The sequence below is a fragment of the Colius striatus genome, chromosome 4 (genome assembly GCF_028858725.1).
Source record: "Colius striatus isolate bColStr4 chromosome 4, bColStr4.1.hap1, whole genome shotgun sequence".
NCBI classification, from domain to species: Eukaryota; Metazoa; Chordata; class Aves; order Coliiformes; family Coliidae; genus Colius; species Colius striatus.
In genome coordinates this window covers 8327104-8345183 of record NC_084762.1, presented here as the reverse complement: position 1 = coordinate 8345183, position 18080 = coordinate 8327104, and the positions used below count along the sequence as shown (strand labels likewise).

At 36.0% G+C, this 18080-nt stretch overlaps 1 protein-coding gene across 1 annotated transcript in view; it reads left to right on the top strand.

Moving 5' to 3' along the window:
- DNAH5 (dynein axonemal heavy chain 5) overlaps positions 1 to 18080 on the top strand; it is a 107344-nt gene that overhangs the window by 26084 nt on the left and 63180 nt on the right. The window contains exons 15-31 of the mRNA XM_061994820.1: positions 432 to 638; positions 2283 to 2454; positions 3484 to 3629; positions 4311 to 4470; positions 4892 to 5167; positions 5899 to 6089; positions 6174 to 6273; positions 8107 to 8231; positions 9164 to 9365; positions 10820 to 11055; positions 12248 to 12466; positions 13173 to 13235; positions 14143 to 14381; positions 15191 to 15431; positions 16156 to 16355; positions 17107 to 17260; positions 17903 to 18066. Of these exons, the coding sequence (XP_061850804.1) occupies positions 432 to 638; positions 2283 to 2454; positions 3484 to 3629; positions 4311 to 4470; positions 4892 to 5167; positions 5899 to 6089; positions 6174 to 6273; positions 8107 to 8231; positions 9164 to 9365; positions 10820 to 11055; positions 12248 to 12466; positions 13173 to 13235; positions 14143 to 14381; positions 15191 to 15431; positions 16156 to 16355; positions 17107 to 17260; positions 17903 to 18066 (3095 nt within the window). The remainder of the gene's footprint in view (positions 1 to 431; positions 639 to 2282; positions 2455 to 3483; positions 3630 to 4310; positions 4471 to 4891; positions 5168 to 5898; positions 6090 to 6173; positions 6274 to 8106; positions 8232 to 9163; positions 9366 to 10819; positions 11056 to 12247; positions 12467 to 13172; positions 13236 to 14142; positions 14382 to 15190; positions 15432 to 16155; positions 16356 to 17106; positions 17261 to 17902; positions 18067 to 18080) is intronic.

Here is an 18080-nt window from a genome sequence, read left to right as displayed (position 1 = left end):
TGAGAGTTCAGATTTAAGAGGATTGAAGAAAGAAAGTCATAGAATCATAGAATCACAGAATCACAGAATGGTAGGGGTTGGAAGGCACCTTTAGAGATCATCTAGTCCAATCCTCCTGCCAAAGCAGGTCCACCTAGATCAGGTCACACAGGAACACTTAGCTTTTGATGATGGACTGTGGAATGAATGCAGTTTATTATAGCTGAGAACCAGCAGGAAAATGTCTATTGGATAGAGAACAGTTAATGTGACTGCTAAGCATTTGAGTGCATATAGATTGGATTAATAAAATTTCATTTTGGTTTATCCCATATCAATATTTGTCAGTAGTGCCTGATTTCAGTGTCTGTCAAAGTGATATTTATGTCCAAACCAAAGTATTTCATTGTACTGTCTTGTCTGATCAGAAATGCTGACTTTGTTTCCTGCAGGTTGAACTAACTGAAAGAGGACTTCAAGCACCTCTCTTGGTAAAAGATCCAGAAACAGGAGAATTATTTGTGAATTTTGACCCTCAAATATTAACTTTAATCAGAGAAACAGATTGCATGGCTCACATGTGCCTCGAAATCCCACCACTTGCAAGTGTTATTCAACAGAGCAGAGACTGGTATAAGAAGATTATCAGCAAGTTACATGTGGGTTTTTTTTAGTATTTTATTTATGTGGAGTGTACATTAAGATGTCTAGCTTTTAGAAATACAGAAGAGAAAGAAGGAAGATCAGTTATTATGTATTAAGAAAATATTAGCTAATCTATTTTTTATCTCTATGGCTGTCTTGAGGCAGTCTCTTGGCTTTGTGTTTTCTGTGAAGCCACTTCAAAGATGCATGGGTTTAGGGAAGCTCTGCAGAGCTTGTGAAAGCAATGAGGATGGGGAGGAAAGGAGGCTTACAAGATGTCTTACTGTGTTGCTTACTTTCTAAATAATAAGCAATTGATCTCTTACCCAGTATTGGAATCAAAATTGGACACGGTTGGTTTTGAGAGGGTAGCTGGGTGGAAAGAACAGGTCATGTGCCTTCAAAAAATGTGAAGCATCCAGCAACTAGCAGCATAGATCCTGCATCAGTTTTACACAAGGTTGTTTGTGGAATAATCTAAAAGAGCAGCTAAAACTTTCCTTTCTCTCATTTTGTAAATTGTTCGGATCATTTTGTCTGCCTATGAGCAGGCAAGGTTCTCAAGATGAGGATTCAAAGATAGGTGTCCAGAAAACTATTAGCTCCAAAGGGCTGCTTGATTCTGAAATGAGAAAAAGTCATATTGAGTAATAAAGTTATTGCAAAGATTGTTATATGCATGTGAAAAGTGTGAAAATGTATTAGTAGGTTAAAGATGCATTAGAAACCATACAGCTTATTAAAGTTCTGGTAAGACTGGTCTAATAAAACTGCTGAAAAGTTCACTTAGATGCATTTTTTTCCCTATGGGCTTTTTGTCTCCTGGTATATCCATTTAGCGATTGAAATTTGCAAGCGTTTTTCTATGTTGTGGTTTAGTCCTGGTAGCAAGCTAAGCATCATACAGATGCTCACTCACTTCCTCAGTGGGATGGAAGAGAGAATCCAAAGGCTAAAAGAGAAAACTTGTGGGTTGAGGGAAAGAAAATTTAGTTGTCAAAGTAAAAATTGCATGTGCAAGCAAAGCAAAATAAGGAATTAATTTATTACTTCCCATTGGCAGGCTGGTTTTAGTCATCTCCAGGAAAGCAGAGCTGTATTACCATTATTTGGGAAGAAAACCACTGTAGCTCTGAATGTCCTCCTTCCTTCTTCTTCTTCCCTCAGCTTTTATTTTTAAGCATGATGCCATAGGTATGAGATATTCCTTTGGCCAGCTACTGACTGTGTTCCCTCCCAGTGTCTTGTGTGTTCCCAGCCTACTTGCTGCTGGGGTGCTGTGAGTTTTAGAAAAGACCTCAGTGTTGTATGGGCACTGTTCAACAGTAGCGAAAACATTCCAGTGTTACCAGAACTGTTTTGGTCACAAATCTAGAATGTGACACCATGTTAGCCACTATGAAGAAAGTTAACTCCATCCCAGCCAAAGCAGTATAATCTACAAAGATGATATTCCATATGAAGTAGTACTTGCATTATTATAAAGAACAAGAAATAATGAACTTACATAAAAAATAATTGACCAAACAACTAAATTTTTAAAGAATTTCAGTGATGTACAGCCAGAGGAATTTTCTTGATTTGTGATTAATATGTGTATGTCAAGATGTTCAAATCAATGTATGTGAACTAGTACTTTCATTCTCTCTTTCTTTCAGTCGATGCTGGCAGAATATAAAAGAATTAAACTGAAAATACAACACCCTATTGAACAACTGATGGCTCCTCGGTTAGCAAATGTAGATGCTGCCATCCAGCCAGGTCTGATATTTCTGACCTGGACATCCTTGAATGTTGAGAAGTATATTAAACATGTTTCTTACAAGCTAGGTAAGTTACTGTCATTATTTTATACTTGTTTATTTTTACACAAATGCCAGTTATATTATTAAGCTTATGTCATGGTTTAACCTCAGCCAACAACTGAGCACCAGGTACTGCCTGCCTCTCCACCCCATTTCAAGGGAGTAATAACTGGACTGAATTGACACTGTCACTACTCATTAGCCTTTCATTTTAACCTTTTTTTTTTCTTAACACCAATCTCTTTAAAACTAATGCAGACACATCTTGGGCAACAGCTTTAGGAAACAGATGAGCTTGCAGTCTTTTTGAAAGATTACCACAAGATTGCACTGAGATGGATGTTGTTTCTGAATATACCAAGATTCTTTTGCTTCAGGTTAATTACTACATTAAACAGATTTGTTTTTTTGAAATTCTATATGTAGTTATAGTGAGAATTTTCTTGAGTTGAAATGGAAAATAAAAATGCGTTTTAGCTGCTGACTTGACGTTACTCTCAATTGTACTCTGAGTAATTCAAGTAGTTTGAGAATGGAATGAGTACTTCATTGCTATTTCATTTTCAGCATTGGAAGGCAAACTGCTATTAAATTGTGAAAATTCTAATGATTGTTTTCTCCTAACTATTATTTGACTTCTAACAATTTTTGTTAAAGATACGTTTTATTTACCAGAAGTTTCTGTTGCTGATAGATTCTTCAAGTGGTAACTAATTCAAGCTGTAGGATAACTATCTCTGGACCTCAATTCAATTTTAATGTCTTTTGTGTTTGAAAGGAATATACTTTTAAGCTCATTTTATATAAATTGATAATATTTTGTCTACTGTCTTTTAGGATATGGATAGCATATGGTATGCAAAAAATTAATTACTATTTCAGTGGTGAAGCTTGCTAGAAAAGTTTAGATGTCTGAAGTAATCTGGTTAAGATGCAGCATTCATATAAAATGGAGTATGAATAGTTTGCTGAAGTAAAGATTTCAGCAGAACTCTGCACAGACTGTTGTTTCAGGCCTTTATACTTGTCTTGAATCTTCTGTTTACTTCAAAAGCTGGGCTGGAGTTGTTGCTTGATCAAGTGAATGACTTGGTTGAATTTCGAATTGATGCCGTCCTTCAAGAAATGAACAGAGTGACACTCTGTAAGTTGCCAGAAGATGAACCACTGAGCTGTGAGGAATTTCTCCAAAAGACTAAGGTTATTAGATAAATGTTTCATAAAAAAGAGCTCAATGACTTTGAATCAAGATATTTTCCCCCTTTTTATGAGATGAAACCAGTGTGGAGGTAACAGAGCATATAATGGGAAACTGAAGTAAGGAGACCCTCACGTCCTTGGCTGGAAACTTAAGAGGGGATAAAAATACCAAATGCAAAAAAGTCTGAGCTAAGGTGTTCTTTCCTGAGCTTATTAATGTTAAGGCAACTACTATATGGCATTTCTTTTAAGCTTTGATATCCCTCAAATGTCCTTCCTCTCTCACAGTGTCTTTTTAGCCATTGTTACTTGTTAGTGTCTTTAAATAAGATTCTACATGGGAAAGTTTAGAAAATTAAGGAGCACTTTTTTGTGGGAGTGCTTTGATAGAACTAGGCTTTAGAAACATTGATTCATGGCATTAACTGTGAATGAGTCATGACATCTAGGAAACAAGCCACAACAATTTTGAAAGATATTTATGATGTTTTGTTTAGCACAACAAGGAATCCAACAGTCAACAGTTTGGAACAAACCAATTTAAAAATAATGTTGTGTATTGATCTTGTTTTTCACAAATCTGAGGCCTTGACATTTGTCTTAATAAAGGCAGCTATGACTGTTAAATAGTCATAAGGACTGGGAAGATAAGAACATACGTTTGTTTTGGTTTTATAACAGGAGCTCTGTATAAAAGGTTCTCGGACTTTACATTTAAAAAGCTCACTGGTGGAAGATGCTGTTAATGAGCTGATTCATATGTTACTTGACACTGAGGTACAGGTCAATAAAGAAGGTAAGTCAGTTGTACCCACTGGTGAAACAAGGGGAAAAAATACAGGTAAGTAGATTGTGTAGTAGCTTTGTGATTATGTTTCTTTTACATGCTGATAATATGTGTTGGGGGATATTGTACCTTATCTGACTGAAGTATCAATATATATCTAAGAGCTGAAGACTTTTGTTTGAATTTGCCTGGATAATGGATCATCTAACAATTGTTTATCATCTGCAAAAGAAGTCCATATTATCACTTTAACTTGTGTGTTGAAATGTTAATGTCACAGAAGGAGAGACTTAGAGGCCTTGGTTAATTGCTGGGCTTCCTAGAGAAAGAATATGAAATATAACATCCAAACTTGTTGATAATCATGCCAATTTCTACTGAGTAGAGAAGGTGCATAGGAGTAGGACTGTAGAATTTAGTTATATTTTAGACACCTGTGGAGATGTTGCTTTATTGTGTTTTCAAATCCTTTAAGTCACTTTTTCTAATGAGCTTTATGATGTTTCAGCACCAGATGAAGAAAGAAGATCAAAAAGCTTGAGTTCCTCCCACAGTTACAGTGCGATATGGGCTGGACTGTCTCCTCCAGCAAAGAGGAAGAGGGCAGATGTAGAAAAGTTGGAGGAAGATGTCAATGAACTGCTTTCCTACTTCAATCAGTGTAATATTGATGCCCTTTTGAAAGTCACTCGAAGCACTCTGGAGACCATACGGAAGCACATTCATGCACCTTCCATGATCAACTACTTAGGTGGCCATATTGCAATACTTTGCTTTCATAGCCTATAAAAAGAAATATGTAAATGTAAGCCTATTAAAAATAAAAAAAACAAAACAAAAGTAAAACAAAAGGAGTTTGAATAAGATGCCTTGTTAAATCATAATTGATAACGTGGTATATTTCCAAAGGAACTTATTTTTCTGTGAGATTAGGAGTGTGTCACTGTGATGCTCTTTCTCCTAGGACTGACTATCTTGTTCTGAAGCCGGATATTTTGATCTGGACTTGATAAGTGGTTAACTGTTTCACCTTGACTTTTACATAAAATTGTAAGAAAAAACAACAGAGAAGGAGATGTGTTCTCTTTCTCTAACTGATTGCTTTCAGGTCTTTCTATACATTTCTATACACACATTTAAGTGTGTTCTCTTTATATACTTTAAAGAAAAAAATATGAAGACATTTGTATTTGTTTTCTGTAGCATATAAGGCATAAAATATTATGAGATTCTAAAGAGTTTTTGTGTCCAGTTTAACATTCTGACTGGGAGTAAAAGCCAGAAAAAGTGTTCAATTAAATAGAGTTTATTTGCACAGAACAAGTTGAAGAGGAGCTTCATAGCACTGCTCTAGTGTTTCCCAGTTGTCTTGGGAATCTCAACATTAGAATACATATTAGTTTATAGCATTGCAATGCCTGGTTTGATGTCTTGAAAAAAATGTGTATGACCTTGTTTGTTTTTTTCTTCCTTTTTGTTTAGAAAATCACAGTGCTTCTAAGCAGAAAAAAAGTGCTCATCCTATAATTAGGACTAGCATTAACCTAGCTATCCCTAACATCATCATGACACCCTCTTTGGATGAGGTACAGCAGACTCTTAATAAAGCTGTAGATAGTATTGTGAAAGTAATGAAAGGAGTTGGACAGTGGAGCAAGGAGAGAATGTCTAAGGTTTGTGTGTTTTTAACAGCCTTACTTAAAACTGATGTTTCAAAACTACTGGAAATGGACAATGAATTTTTCATTCTTCCCCAGAAGAAAATGTTAGAGAGAAAAGTGGCCATGTTGAACTATGAGAGCAGAGACAGTGATTCTGATGATGGAATGAGAGAGACTGGAAAGAAAAACATCTATGGTAATGATAAACTCTGACATCACTCAATTTAAATGTTAGGTAAATGTGACATACAGAATGCGTTAAAGGATATTAAATAAAAAATGCATTAAAGTGGTAGAATGAAGACTTAATAGATTTTAAACTACCTCAAGGAAGGAATAGGATATCATAACAATGCCAGAGCTTATCTTTCTGATTAGAAACCAAGCTTTCCTGAAGATACTTGTATTTGTGTGGATTTGAGTGAGTAGAATTTTTTGTGCTTCTCAGAGTTACACTGCTTTGGGTTCTACCTCCAGCAGGTGAAAGCTGTTAGCGTATCAGCTTCAGCAGCAGTGTAGATATTGTGAATGAGTTTGAAAACAATTATAGTCACTATTCATACGCAAAAGATCTTTGATGATTTACCAGTGTGGGTTGTAACTTGGCATGTTCAAATGGCATCTTAAACCTTGTGCTGAAATTCCTTTAATAAGGATAAGTTGAACTTAAGACTTGGTATTGAATAGAAATGCTTATATAAATTGCAGTATTGATGGAGAGAGGATTGTATTTAAAGGATTGAATAGACTAAAATTTCTAAAAAGAATCACAGAATCACAAGGGCTGGAAGGTGCCTCAAAAGATCATCCAGTCCAACCTCCCTGCCAGAGCAGGACCACCTAGAGTAGGTCACACAGGAACTCATCCAGGTGGGTTTTGAATGTCTGCAGAGAAGGAGCATCCACAACCCATCTGAGCAGCCTGTTCCAGTGCTCCCTCACCCTCACAGTGAAGAAATTCTTCCTTGTATTTCTTTGGAACCTCTTGTGTTCCAGCTTGTACCCATTGTCCCTTGTCCTATCATTCGACATCACTGAGAACAGCCTGTCTAGGTCCCTCTGTAGGACTTTCCTTGCCCTCAAGTAGATCTACGCATCCACCTAGCTTCATATCATCAGCAAACTTACTGAGGGTGCATTTGATCCCCTCATCCAGATCACTGATAAAAATGTTAAAAAGAATAGACCACAACATTGAGCCCTGGGGAACACCAGTAGTGACTTGCCAACAACTGGATTTAAGTCCATTCACCGCCACTCTCTGGGCTCACTCATACAGTTTTCCACTTAACACAGTGTATGTCCATCCAAGCCATGAGCTACCAGTTTAAGTCTTTCAGATTAGCTCAGAGGCTTATGGAGTCTGTTTAGGTTAACTCCCTCTTATACATCTAAAAAGTAGGAAAATAATACTAGAACTAGCTAAAAAAATGAAATTGTTCTTTCAAAACTAAGAATTTCTGTTACCTGAGATGAAATAGGAAATGATGATGAGTTCAATCTTGTGGGCATTTGCTAACTAATAAATCTTCCCTTTATCTTTCTTCCCTTTTGAGAAGTGACTGTGATCACCTTAGATTTCACATTAATTTGTATTTCAAATTGTCAGTTGTGATCTATCCCACATTATTTTTGAAAAATAAGATAAAGATAATAAACTTATGAATTTATCAATGTTGACATATCAGTAAAATTACTTAGCTGAAGTGGACAAGATAGACCTTGGGGAGGGGTGAGAGAATAGGAAAGATTATATCTGAAAGATTGGAGGGAAACATGTTCCAAATTTGACAGAGTACCTAGATTAAGCAAGTTTCCTAAACTGGAGTGGTTTATGAATTTGTGGGAATTATGTTTGCCACCTAGACTGCAAGTTCTCTTTTTGACTAATAAGAATACTTAACTTGAAAATGCATGTTTATTGAAAAATGAGTCATTAGTTTTTGTCTATAGGAATTTACTTGACCTAAATATGTGTGTTCTAAGACTGCTTTTGTATTTGAATCTGCCTTTATAGACAGCCTGTCAGATGCAGCATCACTCAGTTTGTCTGATTCGGTGCAAAGCCAGAACTACTTCAAGAGCGTTTCAGAGAACAAAGAAATTATTAAATTAGTATCTTTACTCAGCACTGCTATTAACTCTACAAAAAGGGTGAGACAATTGAGATGTTAATTTAATATGACTATCCAAAGGATATTAATGTATTACTTTTACTATCCTTGGGCAATAAAGTGGAAACTGCCTTGCCAGGTTTAAAGTTTTGATTCAGAGCCTTGTAACTTCAGTGGTACTAAAGTATAACTAACAGAATGATGTACAGGCTTGTGCTGAAGTCTGAGGTGCAATCAGTAATGGTAGACAGTTATCTTGGTGTTTTGGTACTCAGTATTTTGTATTGGGAACTTTTATCATTTAGCTTGGTTCAAATGCCTGCAAGCACTATGTTTATCATAAGTCACAATGTGGATTATCTCTAGTAATAGTCACTTCTTATTTGCTTATGTAATTAGCTGAAGTGATGATGATATAACTTCAACGTTTTCAACTCCTGAGAACCGGAAAAAGAACTCTGTTTCACGTTCCTCAAATGATGCTCAACTCAAAGATACCTGAATTGGGTGTATAATTTAACATTAACATGACCAATGTCATATATGTTACAAAATTTATCTCATAACTTCATTATTTGAGAATGAATTGAGTTACTGCTGTTCTTATGAGGTTGTGCCATGGTTTCCATTACTGTATCCTAGCGTCAGGGGATATCCTGTGTCCTAGCGTTAGGGTACTGTATCCTAGCATTAAATAAGTATTTCACTTCCCACCAATTCCTAGGGTTTCATTGACTTAAGAATCACCTAATTGGAAAATAATGATTTGACAAATTGAATGAGAAGCATATGGTTCCTGGCAAGGCTTGTGATTGGTAATGAAACTTGCTTTAGTGTAAATTTACCAACAGCTTTTTGTTTAGTGGAACTATGGAGTTCTTAATGTATTCTAACAGACAGATACTAAGAAATCACAGTTATGCTGTACATACAATGCTGAGAGTCTTTCTTTTAACTTCTACTGTGTTTCAGGAAGTTCTTACAGCTTTGGAGAGTTTTAGTTGTTACCGCCATATATGGCAGAGAGACAAGGAGGAAACTATTGATGAATTATTGAGGGGAAATCCATTACTCTATGAATTTGAATCTGAAATTCTACATTTCCTAGACTTGGAGCTGAAAATCAATTCTGAGCCTGAGTACATCTGCGTGGGAGCTATTGCACTGTACACTGGTAGAGTTCAGCTTTCCACTTCTCTCTAGGGACATATACTTTCTGACTCCTGCAGGAAGGAGAGGTGGTGTTTAGTTTTGGATGGATGAGCAAGGTTAAAGAAGGAAAATAGAAAGAGAGAGAATGGCTGTTTGTGGTTTTGGCTGTAAAGGCATAGAAACAAAACTGTACACAGAAGGATATCTGAGTCTCAGCTGGAGTTTCTTCCCTCATCTAGTTACTTCCACTCGTTTATGGGATTGATGATAAATGTTTCCCTGACCTTTTGTCACTAACACCCATTGGCACATATTTTTATGAGGATAAGATGACACAGTTATGTACCTTTCTCCTTGCCTGGTTGCATGTAATGAGACAGCCAAGAGGCCTTCTATTTAACATAGTTAGCTAAGTGAAACATGCGTGGTGGTGTCAGTTCCCTTTTTGCCATGAAATCCAAGCCTCGAATCTTACTTTTTTTGTAGCTTAAGTCAGGAACTATGATAGATTATAAGAAATGCAGGCAACTGATATAGTTTGCAGTGGATGTGAAATCTGAGGAAGAAGAATGTTTTCTTCATTAGGAAAGAGTGTCAACTAAATGTCTTTCATTATATTGTAAGGCAAAGAACAAGAGAATCCAGGTGGCTTTTGAAACTCATTGGATGCGAGGTAGTTCTAGTATTCAGCAAACCAAACAGATCATCCAGTTATGAGATCTAAGCATGGGAAGAGGCACTGTGTTGAAAGGAATACACACAATCACAAAGAAATCTGCACAGGAAATAGATAGGTAGCAGTTGAACTTGTAACCAGCTACAATTTTATGTACTACTTGTGTTGGTATTGATTTTTTGAGTGTTCTGTTGAGAACTGTGAGGAAGACATTTTAATTTAATTACAGAGCTTTAGAGAAATGGACTGGATTGTCGCAAAATTGGGCAGCAACTCAGAAAGATTTCAATTTTCTATCTACATGTTTGTCACTTGATTCCACTAATGCCACAGATAAGGCTTATGAAAATTAAATGGTTGATGGGTCATTTGATTTCATTAAATACCAGATCAAACTGTTTCTTCACCTTCCATAATCAGACTCCTACTTTCCCCCTCCACATATTTTTTTATAGATTAACTTTTGAAAACATTTTAGACTTAGATAACAATATTAACCAATTTGTTAATTGGATGGAAATGTGTATAATAATAACTGAACAAGATAACAAGTATGGAATTGAGCCTCATCTTTCCAGTAGGAAAAGATGATATATTCTCAGAAGATCAGGAGGAGAACCGTCCTGAATTGTAAGCAATCCTATAAACCTATGAACCACTCAAAGATGTCAACATGATTTTATCTTCTCTGTACGTGGATAGTTAGACTGAAAAAACAGAACTGGGAGTGAAAGATTAAAAGTGCATCTTAAAAGTTATCTAGAATATTTAAACATCTATTTATTATTCAATGTTTTTAGCTGATTTGAAGATAGCACTGAGAGCAGAAACCAAAGCCTGGGTGACACTGCTGGGGTGTCATTGTAATAAGAAGTACCGAACACAGATGGAAGCAGTTTTCACTTTCATAGAGGAAACTGGCAAGAAGCTAAATCGCCCCATCAAGGACCTGGATGATATAAGAATAGCCATGTCAGCTTTAAAAGAGATCAGAGAACTACAGATCTCCATAGACTCCCAAGTTGGGCCTATTGAGGTAGTTAATGGGAATGTTGCATGTATGGGTACAGTTTTAACGGAGCAGTTTTTTTCTGAGCTGAAGCCTAACGGTGCACTTTGAAAAGGTGTGATTTGATATGTGACAGACCTGTTATCTTCATGCAAACCTTCTTTTTGAGTGGAACTCTGATCTTGACTAATGTAAGCCTATAGAAGTGAGAGGTGGTTTAGCGAATAACTGAATAATTTAGGTAAGAAGTTGATGAGAATATGGATATTTAATGCAAAAAAGCATTGGTACTTTGTGGAAGATGTCTGTGTATGAAAAGCATTGATTTTCCTCTTCTTATTGTTTTTTAGTTTAGCCTACAGAAAGGTAAAAACTCATGTTAGGCAAATTGTATGAGAATGTGTGAGAGCAATTGATTTGTCAGTTATAACATGGGTTGAAATAAGTATAAAGAAATTCACTTCCTTGAAGTTCGCTTACCAGAATACACTTGGTGAACATATGACAATGTAGGAGCTTCTGGTCAAATGGCAGAATTAAAACCAGAGAGTAACTATTTCTCTGCATTACTGGCCAGAGTATGGCTTTAAGCATACTGCAGTTTGGCAAAATACACAATTGACTAGACGTTCCTTAGAATATTTTTTTCCCCTAAGTCATGTTAATGGTTCCAGTTGCAACAGATTAGCTGCAGTGACTTTTGATGTGTTTCTCTAATTATTTTCTGTTGAAAACATGAAGTAGGTCTTAAAGATCTTTATGGAATTAAAGCTTGAAGGCCTATGCTAAGATGCTTTCTCATGGCTTACCTCCTATAATATTCAGCTTGGGTCATAGTAGATAACTGAAGGTATGGATCAGAAAAATATTTTCATTAAAATGAAACAACCATCTGTAGACTGAAGAAGTATTTTAAATGGAAATAGTTTTGAGGGAAGCAGATTGCACTGGGATAAATACTCTATCAGAAAGCAAAACACTGTGAAATGTAAGGAAAACTAGATAATTTTCATTTTGATATTGCCTCTAATTTGACATTCATTTGCTAGATTTTGACAATTGCAGTGCAAAAAGGACAGATCTTTTTTTTTTCCCCCCACAACAAAGAATCTGTCTGTTAACATTTTAAAATCTTAGCATACATATGTTATTTCATATGTCAACGTATAAAATAATGTTTGGTTACCTATTTGTGTGCCTTGATCCAACCTCCTGACAGGAATCCTATGCTATGTTAAGCAAATATAATCTACTTGTGGCCAAGGAAGAGACAGAGAAGGTGGATACTTTACACTACTCTTGGGAAAAACTGCTAGTCCGTGCAAATGAAGTGCAGAATGAGCTTGTTACTTTGCAGCCAAACTTCAGAGGAGAGCTTATTAGCACTGTGAAGACTTTTACTGAAGAGTGTGCACAGTTCTATTCAGATTATGATCAGGCAAGTGTTTGTGGTATATTGTCTTAGAGGAATTTTTGAGGAGCAGGAAAAGTTTGTGGACCTGATTAATAGGATGTGCCTCTACTGCCTGAAGAATATTTTTATTCTTGTTAATGCAGTGCTGTGTTTCAGTACAAGGCAGGCTTTAGCTATCTTTTGTATGTGACCAAAGTATGTAATGCCAGTAATTAGCTCTTGAAGATTAAGACTTGAGACATTTAAGGCTTATGAAAAACAACTAGTTAATATGAGCAAATGTAAAGATTTGAATTAATGAGAAATTATGTTACAATGTAAGAAGCATTAGATTTTGGATATAAGTACAAATGACTCAAGCTCTTATATTTCTTCTCAGTAGAATATAAATGAGCCAAGCTGAACCAATCTTGTATCATCTTCAAAGTAATGCAGATTTTTACTTTAAATGGAGATATCATTGCCTATGTTTTACAGTAGTATGAAAGCTTCTCTTTTTAAAAGATAATTAATTATCTTCTTTATTAATATGGTTATTTTTTAAAATAAAGTACTTGTTCTAGTAAGTAACTGTGTTCTCTTGGCTTAGTTGTTATCTGATGTAGGGATGAGATCCTGCACCTGCAAAAATGTTTGAGTTTAGCAGTTAGAAAACAATGACTAGAATAAGTTGTGGCTATTTTCACCCTCTAAAGTCTCTATTTACTTTATTATTTTATTTTTTTTTTAGAATGGGCCAATGGTGGTTGGTTTAGAGCCTCAGGAAGCCAGTGACAGGCTTACTATGTTTCAGGTACTGTTAATTCTAAGATGTTCCTTAATACTTATTGCAAATAAACTAACACCTGAAGGCTCTGAGAGCAAATTGGAGTAGTTAAACTAATTTTCATTGATAACTAGGGTTACAGATTGGGCAAAGTCTGTTATCCTCAATGAAAGATAATTGACATTTTTTTCTATTCATTTGTGAGGAATTCTGGTTAAAATTAGGATTTTAATATCTAAGAGAGAGGCTGCATGTATAATAAGTAATAATAATTGGATTCAAGTATTCAAATGAGAGTCTACTGTCAAGTTTAATGTATTTGGCTATAGGCTGTTACTGTGTTCAATATTGTGTTTTTTTCCTCATGAATAGAATTCTACCTAATCTTCGCCTCTTTTTTTCCCCCTAAAATATTATTCAAGATATTCATTTGAACTGACTATTTTTCCTGTTGAAATGTGATTAATTTCTATTCCTGTAACGATGACTTCAAATGATTTTCCTTTTCTCATAATGCTGTTCATTTGGCTTTCTACTGTGTTGCCTCAGCTACAATGTAATTGACAAATTTTGTTTTGATTTGCTGCGTAAACAGTAGTAATTCTTACTTCAACCCTGCAATAAGTTACACAGCATACATGGAGAGGTAGAATTTGTTGCATCCATATTTCTTTTCTTTGCATGTCATACTCTACCTCCACCTGTAGCATTTATTGTTCTGTCACTGTCACATGGAGTAAACGGCCTCCCTGCAAACTTCTAAAGATGTAGCTCCAAACTAACTAAAAGTTATTGTCCAAACTGTTGTTGATGTTGTAAGTGATGCATCTAGTGTTTACTAAATTTTAATCACTAATGCAGCTCTAACCATGATGCTAGATCTTGAATATGAACTTATTTCATTTAATTTAATCCTTTTCTCTGTCTTTCTTAGAATCGATTTGATAATCTTTTTCGGAGATACCTTACTTATACTGACGGGGAAGATCTTTTCGGTTTGCCTGTTACTCGGTATCCTCAGCTGCTTGAAATAAAGAAGCAACTGAATCTGTTACAAAAACTCTATGATCTATATAACAGTGTCATTGGCACAGTCAGCAGCTACTACGATATTCTTTGGTCAGAATTAGACATTGGAAAAATTAACAGTGAACTTCTGGAGTTTCAGAACAGGTGAGAAACTGCTGTTGTGATAAAGATGTCTAAAACACTTTTGTTCTGAATTATGATTATAATCCACTAGCACCAATAATCATATCTGAGCATGTATTTGTTCACTGAAACATGAAAAATATGAATTTTAATTGAAAAGTATATCCATTACCAACTTCACAAAATAAAGGAGCCTGTTTAGACTCTAAATGTTGAGAATTATTGTTCCTCAGAGAGCTTCTTTGTTAATTAAAATGAGATTGGAATATATGTTAAAAATGCTATTTATTTTGTTCATGAACAAAAATTTCACTTGTTTGCTGTAATATTCATGAGAGACAGATTCACCCTAGATGTCTAAGGCAACTTAATGAATTGCTGAATAGATTTCCCACAAAATGGGATACCCTGCATGCATACAAGATGAGCTTTTCATCAAACAAGGAATCAAATGATTTAAAGAATTAAACCTGCATGTTCTGAGGAACAGAGTTTTTTTTCTAGAGTGCAGAGCATTGCGTGTCATGAGCCTCATCAAAAGGTGAAATCAAGATGTAAAGCAGTTCAATTGTTTTTAAAGGTTGCTTGGAGAGAGTTTATTAGAATTTTGCAGCTACACTCCTTAAGTGGAAGTTGTAGATGCCTGCCCAGCTATGAGTCAATGAAATAGACTGGAAACAAATTTTCTCTTATACAGAATCACACAGAGCATCTTCAATATACAGGTAACCTGAATTTGGAAGGTATGTTAAAATCATATGTTGTGATGAAATGGGTAACAGAAAGAACGTTTCAATCTGTTTGAAAATGGTCACATGATTTCTGTGTAGATGCCGTAAACTTCCTCGAGGTGTCAAGGAATGGCAGGCTTTTTTTGACCTAAAGAAGACCATTGAGGACTTCAGTGAATGTTGCCCTTTGCTCGAGCGAATGTCAAGTAAAGCAATGATGCCTCGGCACTGGAAGCAAATTACAGATCTCACTGAACACAACTTCGATGTGGAAAGTGAAATATTCAAACTGAGGAATATCATGGAAGCTCCACTATTAAGATATAAAGAGGAAATCGAGGTATTGTGTATGAAGAAATGGATGCACCACACAAACCAGTCTGCTCAGTATAGGAGTAACAGTAGTAAGCAGGAAAGCAGAATATTTCTAAAGAAACAACAGAGAAATGGACTATTACTTTAACCTTCTGTATAAAATAATAACACCTATTGATGTCAGCTTATAAAAAATCTTGATCCAGGAGCTAATTTGTAAGGGTGTTTGCTTTGCAACTTCAAAGATACAAAAAGTAACCATATCCCATTTTTCTATTGTATCTAGCAACAGGACAAGGGGTAATGGGATGAAGCTGGAACACAAAAGGTTCCATTTAAATATAAAAACCCCCTCTTTTACTGTGAGGGTGAGGGAGCCCTGGCACAGGCTGCCCAGGGAGGGTGTGGAGGCTCCTTCCTTGGAGGTCTTCAAGACCCGCCTGGACATGTTCCTATGCGACCTGATCTAGGTGAACCTACTTCTGCAGGAGGGTTGGACTAGATGATCTCTAAATGTCCCTTCCAACCAGTACCATTCTATGATTCTATGATTATTCTTTTACTCCCCTCAAAGTTGACCTTATCAATACATGGTATACAGATTATTAGCTATAGTGTTTGTATGTCTAGATATTTCCACTTTATAAAGTGGAAGGCTCGTTGGCCTTACAAGGGTTAAAGAAAATAGGTTTGCATACTGTCAACTTGAGCCATTCATAACTTGTATTAATATCCTATTTATTTAAAAGGATATCTGCATAAGTGCTGTGAAGGAGAGAGACATTGAGCAGAAGTTAAAACAAGTGATAGCTGAATGGGACAACAAAACATTTATTTTTGCAAACTTTAAAAGCCGTGGGGAACTTCTTTTAAGAGGTGACAGCACATCAGAAACAATTGCTACCATGGAGGACAGCTTGATGGTTCTTGGCTCTCTCATGAGTAACAGGTAACAGGAAAATTGAGGTTGGGCGTGATGGGGGAGAGAGAAAAATATTAGCAAGTGGCTTTGTTTTGTTGAACAAATATTGCACAGAAGAGAAGGAGAATAAATACCTGGATAAATACTGAGATCTTGCTTACCACACGTGTGGATGTAGTTCAGACTTCCTGAATAATCAGCTGGATAGTTTTTGTCTGTGCAGGAATATGGTGATGAGCATAAAGGGGAACACTGCCTGACTGTGTCAGATGTACTACAGGCATTACAGGCACTGCTACTCTGCCCCCTCTGACAGATCTCTGCCTTATGCTGAAGGTGCTGAAAATCTCAGTTAAAATGAGCTCGGTTTCTTTGATTTCATGTGCCAAAGCCTGCAGATAAAATAAGGAACACAGAACCTGATCATCAGGCAGATGTTCAAAAGGAAGAGTTCAGTTTATAAGCACCTCTAGGAGTTTTGCAGCTGTCAAGATGTTGCATAGTCCCTTTTAGAAACCACTTTACCTTAAAATGAAATTGAAATCTTGCACTTATTCAGCTTTTGTTGGATCAGAGCTGTGTGTACAAAGCAGCAAGTTAGAGCTGATTTGATTTATAGGTGCTAACTAGCTGGATTGAGTCAAGTATAGTTTTTCATAGTTGCACTTGGCAAAGATACATGTAGTGAAATGATTCCTTATCCTTATGAATAATGTGCTGGCTTTCAAGAGACTTGCTTCCTTCTTCAAAAAAAGCAAATATCTTCTTTTTCTTATAGATACAACACTCCCTTCAAGACACAGATTCAGAAATGGGTGCACTATCTTTCTAACACAACAGATATAATTGAGAACTGGATGACTGTGCAAAACTTGTGGATTTATTTAGAAGCTGTGTTTGTTGGTGGTGACATAGCAAAGCAGCTTCCAAAGGTTTTCAGACATGCTTTTTTTAGTTTGGCTTTCTATGCTTTAAGAATAAAACTTGTGATGTCGTACTTGATGCAGTAACATAAACTTCAGTTTTCTGGTACTTAACAAAATTTATCTTACTAAGGATTGGGTGAAGCATTGAGTTGGAAAGTGATAAAATTTTGTGAGGCTGGTGGTATTTTTATTTCTAAACTGTAAAATTGTTAACCAGTAAGTAGCCTAGTAGTAGCCTAGCCTAGTTGGGCTAGCTTAGTTTTACCTACCACTAGCCTAGCAGCATCTAGGAATCTTTATCTTAAACTTTCCTACATAGCTTTTCAAATTAAAAACTGACTTCACTTTTTAGAAAAAAAAGTCTTCAGGTTTGAAGCATGCAATTCAAACATGAATTTTCTGTCTTTTACTGTAAGACTGATTGAAAGAGTAAGTAAATAACAGACTTGACAGTCAAGTATAAAATAAGCTGCATTGTGTAAGCGGAAAGTTTTATGTTTTTCTGAGATGAAAAATCTTTAGAATTTGGACATAGGATTAATAGTGAGAAGGATATTGGATGCCAGTTCTTCAAGCAGCTTCCTTTTGTCTCTTCTCTCATCCTTCCTCCATCTCTTGTCTTCCACATTGATCGTCACATTTCAACAGGAAGCAAAGCGTTTCTCTAACATTGATAAATCCTGGGTGAGGATCATGACTCGAGCTCATGAAACACCTAATGTTGTTCAGTGCTGCATTGGAGATGAAATCATGGGACAGTTGCTTCCACATTTACTAGAACAACTTGAAATCTGTCAGAAGTCACTTACAGGGTAAGATCACTACA